General features: G+C 40.3%; 1 protein-coding gene across 1 annotated transcript in view; it reads left to right on the top strand.

Annotated features, from left to right (window-relative positions):
• Positions 1-5991: 5991 nt before the first annotated feature.
• Positions 5992-7769, top strand: part of si:ch211-186j3.6 (neural-cadherin) — a gene marked incomplete in the record, with an annotated part of 280048 nt that continues 278270 nt past the window's right edge. The window contains 1 exon segment of the mRNA XM_014015180.1: positions 5992-7288. Coding sequence (XP_013870634.1) covers positions 6232-7288 — 1057 coding nt within the window.

The following is a 7769-nucleotide window of genomic DNA, read 5'->3' as shown; positions in this document are numbered from 1 at the left end:
TAGATAGATAGATAGATAGATAGATAGATAGATAGATAGATAGATAGATAGATAGATAGATAGATAGATAGATAGATAGATAGATACTTTATTGATCCCCTTGGGGAAATTTAAGGATTATCTGCTGTTCACCCATCAGTGAGCAGCTGAGGGATTGAGGGCCTTGCTCAAAGGGCCCAAAGTGGTCGATTAGGGGAATGGAACCAGAATTCAGTTAATTGGTCACAAATTTTCCTGCTTAAGCTTAAAAAAATAATTCATGAACATCTCTTTCATTTTGTAATTGGGCTCTATACTCCATACTTATTTAGCTACTTGAAAGGATGTTTTGAAAATACGTTTTTTTTTTAATTTTTTTTTTTTTTTTTTTTTTTTTTTTGCAGAGGGTTAAAAGTTGTAAATGAACAGATTGTTGGAACTTGTTTTATTTATTTATTTTTAAATTATTTAAAAAAGGCTGTTTTATTGAGAATTGACCCCACAAGAGAATTTTACTGCCAGGTGTGAACACTCGTACTTAAAGCTGTCCACTTGTGACCAAATCAGCCCGGATGCAGGTCGGTGCCAAAATAGAACGGAGCTCGAGTGTTATTTTGAACAGGCCCTGAGTGTTCTTTCGGCTGCTATTGGATTAGGAATGAATAAAATTCAGAATTAAACATTGTCTATTTACTTTGATTTGTCTGATTCTGGCATAGACAGCATGTTATCTAACAAGGATCCTTATCTGGTTCAAATACAACATGTTGGTTGAAAAACAAGTCTCAATATGCCTCCTGGGAACAAATGGGGAGGACTGGAATCAAAAGCTGTTTGTGTGTTTGTTTGGTTAGTAGTAGACTTACAGCTCTAGGCTAGCATTCCCAAATGTCCCTGTCCACACTGCGAGACACCACCAGGCAGACATACAAAACACACACACACACACACACACACACACACCAAGATTATACCTAGCCAATTTACAGTGCAGTGGATCTCGTGATTGTCTTTTCAGCAAAGTCCAATTGGAGGCTTTCCAAAGTACTATTGAGCATATTCCCCGTCTCTGTTTTCTTTATCATCCTATCAAGATATTTCCCCTGATAGTGAGCCTGTTGCAGGTGGGAGASAGAGAAATTGTATTTAGATAATGAACTCACACCTTCCTCCTTTTTCTCTGCCAAGCACAGTCTATAAACCCCAGGAAGGTTATATCTGTTTGCCTCATTGTGGGCATTATCAATGGTCTTTTAGATCATGTTCATTTTCTTTATTTTCTTTTTTTGTTATTCCTGTTGTTCAAAGCTATTTTTTTTTCATTATTTGTTTGTTTGTTTGTTTGTTTATTTATTTGTTTGTTTTTATGACAAATGCAGCAGACAATGAAAGAGGAAGACAAAGACATATAGGCAGAGAATTAAGGTTGGGCAGGTTGGGCAGGAAGAATAATCAATACAAATTAGGGGAGTCGGTGTTGTGTCGATCTAACAGCTTGTTCTCGTTCAACGGGGACAAACTCCAGACTGCTTGGTGGAGCCACAGCCAGATTGACGTTCCACTTTATTGAGATTTAGTGGGTCTACATGGATTTGAGTTGTCCTCGGTGTAGTCTGTCACTTGTCATGATAATGAATAAAATATGACAGGTTCAGTGCCAACTGTTCTCACTTTGCTGCTCACTGTCATAGACGGCCAAACTTCATGACAAGGGCAGCCAAGGGATCTAAATATGACAATATTAGTGTGCCAGTTTTATCTTTAAATGAGAGGATAGATTGTTTCTAAACACTAATTATATCAAAGTACATTTATATGTGCATCAGAAGAGCCTTAAATGTCATGCTATTGCAATAGTACTTTACACGACAAAAAAATATATATCAAGAAATATATATGTGACATATAAACACACTACAGGATAAATTACTTTTATGCTTCACTTTGTGTGAAAGTGGAAACCCTGGCTTTCATTTGAATGTTTATTTTTGTTTTCGACACTTCACTTTCTCGCATAATATTTATCGCATTGACTAGTTACCATATTATTGGTGGAAGTTGAGGCTGACTTGGCCTCTAAAGTTCTTTGACCTTCAGAATAGGATTTTCAAAGGATTTTGTGGGTTTCTTGTAAGGGAAATCAACATTTTTCTTTACTTTTTCTTACTCAGAACGTTTTTTATTAAACATTTCCAACCTCAAAGTCAAACATTCAGAAAACAGGCATTAACATAGAACAGTTACAGAGAGCTTAATAGTTGCACTGTCAACAGCAAAGATTAAGCCTCATCTAACCCATTATTGTTGCAGTTTGATTATTATTACAGTGAAACATTAATGGTCAAACTTTGCTTCATAAATATTAAATTTATTGTTAAACTGGTTTCCTAATACTAATCTTAACTATGAGCAAATTCTACAACATTTCTAAACCACAGACTATTATCATTTAAATGAACATATTTTACACCTGTGAAGTTCCAACTTATTTGCAAATGAACCATGGCAACTGATCAAACTTCTGATGAACCAGTGGTCTTGTACCTGTAGGATATAGCTGTAATTGTGACAAGGTTGTGGAAAAAACACAGGGTAAACAACAACGCCACGACTGTTTCATTGTGCAACTGTAGCATGATATTCTAGTGTGTGTAGCACCATCCTGACTTGGTACAGCAGAGTCATGGCAGGGCAGGCAGATAGAGAGTATGGTGAGGATGCAGGAAAGCACTTGAAAAACAGCAGGGAAAAATCTATTTGGCAGGGTTATGGTTGCCTTCACAATAAAGGAGGTTTTGCAAGTTCATCCTGCCATGTTCTGATAAGTTGTTTATGTTGTGAGCAGCATATTGAGGTCATCATCCAGTGTGAAAGGGTCCTAACATTTTGCAAAAAAGCTCGCATTTTTGTATACCTGATATTTTAACAAAGCATGCCAAAGCTTTTCTATACTACCTGGATTAAACAAATGATAATGTCACTATTTTGCCTAATGTTTCCACAATGATAGTTTGTAAATGTGCAGTTTTACTAGGCAAGATGTGTTGTTTGTTTGACAATTTTATTGTCTGTTTACAGTTCCACTGGGTTTCTCACTACATTATGTGACTTTTTTTTTTCTTCAGTGATGCGATCAACTGAAAAGCTGCCTGGAATGCTGACAGGCTTGGTACTTTGATAGGCAAAAGCAAACAGTGACGGCAGCTGCTTTATACGCTGAAACTTTTATTTCAAATTCAGCCACGATGTACAAAAAGACACAAAGAAATGAAAAAAAAAATAAGATAGTTGATTCAGTCTGCTGCTCACAGGGTCACTGTCACTGTTACTGCCACAGTGGGGAATATTAATTTATTGTCTGACTTTAACAGCTGACCAAACCTTTCTCTGTCTGCAGCCGTCTCTCTCTGACTGAGCTGGTTAGCATGGAAAGAAGCTTCATAATGATAATCTTCAGATAGATACTGTAGATAGATGGGTAATAACAAAAAAAAGATTCATTGATTAATTCCTTAGGTTCATCGTGTAAAACATATGTTCAAGTTAAAGTTGGATTTTCTGTCTTTTGTCTTTGTCTTCACAGATCCAGTAGTCTTCCAGTTTTAAGCAATCTTCAAACTTAGGATGACATCATAAAAGCCGTCGTACTCATCCAATGTCAGTGTTTGACTGTTTTCTTTGAAAAAGAACCAGTAAAACATTTCAAGTTAAATATAAAGATAATGTAATTTTTTGTTTGTTTATTTGRTAAATGGTACTGAACTTATAGAGCGCTTTTCAAGTCCCTCCGGACCCCAAAGCGCTTTACACTAACAGACATTCACCCCTTCACATTCACACACTGATGATGGCRACTACACTGTAGCCACAGTGTAGTTGCCCTGGGGCACACTGACAGAAGTGAGGCTGCCATGCAAAGGGTCCTTTGCACCGGCGCCACCGGACCCTCTGACCACCATCAGTAGGCAAGGTGGGTGAAGTGTCTTGCCCAAGGACACAACGACTGAGACGGCTGGACAGGGGATTGAACCAGTGACCTTCCGGTTCCAGGATGACTCCCCTGACCACTCCGCCACAGCCGCCCCATATTTGTTTGTTTATTTTCTTTTAGATGTTTGTTATTTCTACTAAAGATGAAACAGTACATGCATTCATGTCACACTGCTAAATTATTGACATACAGTCAGTCCAGGACACTATTAGATAACCAATTATGGATTTTATCCTTGAGTAAGTTTTTTTTTGTTTATTTATTTGTTTGTTTGTTTTTATAAAAATGTGTAAAAGAAGATATCTACCACTTTACAGCAAACAACACATATGGAAAATTCAGATGAAGCACAAAAGCTGAAGACTGGCCTTTGTGATTAAAATCAACAGTGTGAAAAAATATGGATGTTTCTGATGATGGTGGCAATAAAGACCTCACCAAAAATAAATAAATAAAAAAACAACCTTAAATGTTGGCTTTTATTTTGCATGAAATTTTGACCAAACAATTTGAAACAAACAGTCCTTTCTGTATTTTATTTTTAAAGTTCAGTTTCACAGTTTGACACATGGCCCATAAGACACTCTTCTAATTCAAATTCAGCATATAAGAAAAAAAAAACACTTTTTCTTTTTTCAATTGTAAATGAAGTTACTAAATTAAAAACCTGTTCATGACCCACTATTTTGAGCCTTGCAATCCATGCTTTGTTATTGTTTCCACTTGTCTGAAACAAGCACAAAAACAGCAGTTGACATTTGTTTCTTTCTCCTATTATACCAAACCTTAATCAGTCCTCAACTGAGTTATGCACCAAATCATGATTTATTCATAATGTTGAACTACAATTTTAGAGTCCTACATAAAGTTCACTGTTCTGCTTTTATTATTCATTTATTTTTTTACAAGTCATATACCACTTCTTAAAGGCTACAAAGTAAACAACTTTACCGTGACATGGAATAATTTGCTAAACCAGATGCTTGGACTTGTTTAGATAATTGTTGATGTTAAACGTTTTTTTTTTTTTTTTTTAAATTGCACAGTTTGCGTTAAGTAGGAGTTTAAACAGCACAGAAAGGAACAGACTGGTACAGATGAGATGGTGACCATGCAGTTTGCTGTGTGTATATCCACAAATAGTCTTAGATTTATTAGCAGGCAGATTGAGTTAGTTTGGTATTGAAGTCAGAGTACCTGTGACAAAGAATCAATATTAGAGCTAAGCCTGATATACAAGACAATAAAAGCTTATATCTATTGTATTAAAGTCTAGACTGTTCTCATTTTGCTGGGAGCTTCCCTGAAGCATGTCACACACCCCTGAAGACCAAAATGTTCCCAGGGAACACACAGCAGGTGATRGACATTTCTAAGAGGATACTGCTTTTGGACAGACAGCTCTGAAGTTATTGAAGCGGTTTTTTTTGGGGTTTTTTTTTTTTCCCTGAAACTGCGAGCTCTTCTCCTCTCTTTGCCCTCTGGAGGCGTATCTAGATGATTGATTTTTTACATTATTTTAATCCAAAAGGCGGGCTTGTTATTGAAAAGAGAAGTGATGGATCTGAATGCGCAACACTAAGCATTGATCACTGGAAGAGGAGAGATCGGGTGCGCACACTTTTGCGCGTTTATTGTGTGTGTGCGTTTCTYTCTCTTTTAAGTGCGCGCGAGCACGAGCTGCTTGCACTTGGTTTGCTGAAAAGTTTATTTTCCCCAGAGGATCCTTCACCAATGTGTTCATCTGAATCACGCTCTTTGTCCATGYTCTAAGAGTTCCCGGGTGACTGATTTTATTATTCTTATTTTATTTATTTTCTATATTTTTCTTCTTCTTTATTTATTTATTAWTTTTTTTAGAAGATGTGCAATATTTGTAAACAGCTCACGGATTATGTTGGGATGAAATGGGTTGGAAACGACGCACGCAAGAGAGAGCAGAGGAAGCAAGCCGAGGTAAGCGCGCGCTCGAGCTGAGAAGACTTTTTTTTTTAATCCTGGAACGCGCACAGACAGACAGCGCTGCTGGTGAGACAGCAGACAGGGGGAAGCAGGAGAGAAGGACGCACAGCTCAAACGCACAGAGACAGCTTCTCTTGAGTTAGAGTATGGTGCCAAGGAAAAATTGTGTTTTAGCTTGATCAAAGTTTTGGATCATAGCTCTTAAGAGGAGACTTAACCACCAAGGAGGACCCGGGCGCTCACATGGCTTTTGGAGAGATACCAGTGCTTTAGTGCAGCGGAGCCAAAGAAATACAGTCATGATTTGGGTAACGCTTTTACCAATTTTGATATTGTGCGTAGCCGGGAACAGGACATTGGACCTTGTGCCGTTCTTCYATGGGCATGTATTTGAGAACTCGCCTCCTGGCTCGCGGGTCAACGGACTCAGTGTGCCATTGAAGCGGCTAAACTCGAATCAACCGTGCGGCACAGGGGGGACCGGCTCAGTGGCGACTCACTTCAAACTCCTGGGTGAAGGCAGCGAGGATTTCCGCGTCTTTGCGCACCACAAACGCGGGCACGTTTTACTGAAAACTTCTCGGATTTTGGACCGGGAGGAGCGGGCTGAATACGCACTGGGTCTGGGTTCGTGCTGCGGCCAGTGCGCCGAGCTCTCCTCCAGAGACGCAGAGCAACTTGTCGCCGAGATCGCGTCCATCAAGGTGGACGTTCTGGACACTAACGACCACCAGCCCATTTTCCCCAGTGCAGACGTGAAGCTGAGCCTGGATGATGCCACTGCGCTCCGGACAGCGGTCTGCTCGTTCAGCGCGCGGGACGATGACAGCGGGAAGAACGCCGAGCTCATCTACTTCACCGAGCCCAGAAACGGGAGTTTCTACGCGGTGCCCAAATCCGGGGACATCCTTCTTGTGGACTCCATCCTTGGTCTGGATGAACCGATTAAGTTTAAAGTTTTTGCACGTGATCGCGGGTGGCCTCCGCGCACAAGCCAAGGCATCGCTGTGGAAATAAATCCCCGACAGTGGCCCGTGGCGCCCTCAATAACACCCCAACCTGAAAAGGAGAATCTAAACCCGCAGAGTGACGCGGGAGCGCGAAAGTCCAGGTCCGTCCCGGAGTCAGACAGTCCCGTTTTCATCAGCGTGTCCGAGGACGCAGGGATCGGTTCGGTGGTGATGAACCTGAACCCGGTCAGGTTTCAGCCGGCCACGTTTGAGCTGGTGGAGCCCGACACGGAGAGCTCCCCTGTGAGCGTGAGCCGCGAGACCGGGGATTTAGTCATCCTGCGGAGACTGGACCGGGAGACCGAGCCTCTGCTGGAGATCACCGTCAGGGTGCAGGATAAAAGAGGTAGGCAGAGGCAAATCACACGCACACGTGTACGTGTGTGTTTGTGTGTGGAATGGGGCGTGAGGGGTGTGGGTGTAAGTGGGGGAGTGAGTGATCCAGTCTGCATGTGCGTGTGGTGTGTGCGACACAGCTGCGCGTGGCGATGGGTGTGCGCATTTCTTGTGTGCGCTACCTGCGTGGGAAGTTGTGCAAAAAAATAATAAAAAAAAAACACGATCTAAAGAAATTTTATTTCATTTGGCTGAATTTGAAACTTTATTTCGTGCGTAAAAAGTGCACACTGTTGTGTTCCCTTAAATGTCATAAACGAAGAAAAAAAAKACTTTTTTTAAACACAAGTTTATTTTTCTCAGATCACTAAAACGTATGAGTAAATGTAAAAGGGAAAAAAAATGTTCCTCTAAAAACATTTTTCTACATGGACCTTGAATTAAAATTACTGAATCAAACAGCACATCATAAGAGCAGGTTTAAATTACGA

Source organism: Austrofundulus limnaeus, unplaced genomic scaffold, assembly GCF_001266775.1.
Source record: "Austrofundulus limnaeus strain Quisiro unplaced genomic scaffold, Austrofundulus_limnaeus-1.0 Scaffold124, whole genome shotgun sequence".
NCBI classification, from domain to species: Eukaryota; Metazoa; Chordata; class Actinopteri; order Cyprinodontiformes; family Rivulidae; genus Austrofundulus; species Austrofundulus limnaeus.
The sequence above is the reverse complement of the archived record's forward strand: the minus strand, read 5'-3'. Positions and strand labels throughout refer to the sequence as shown.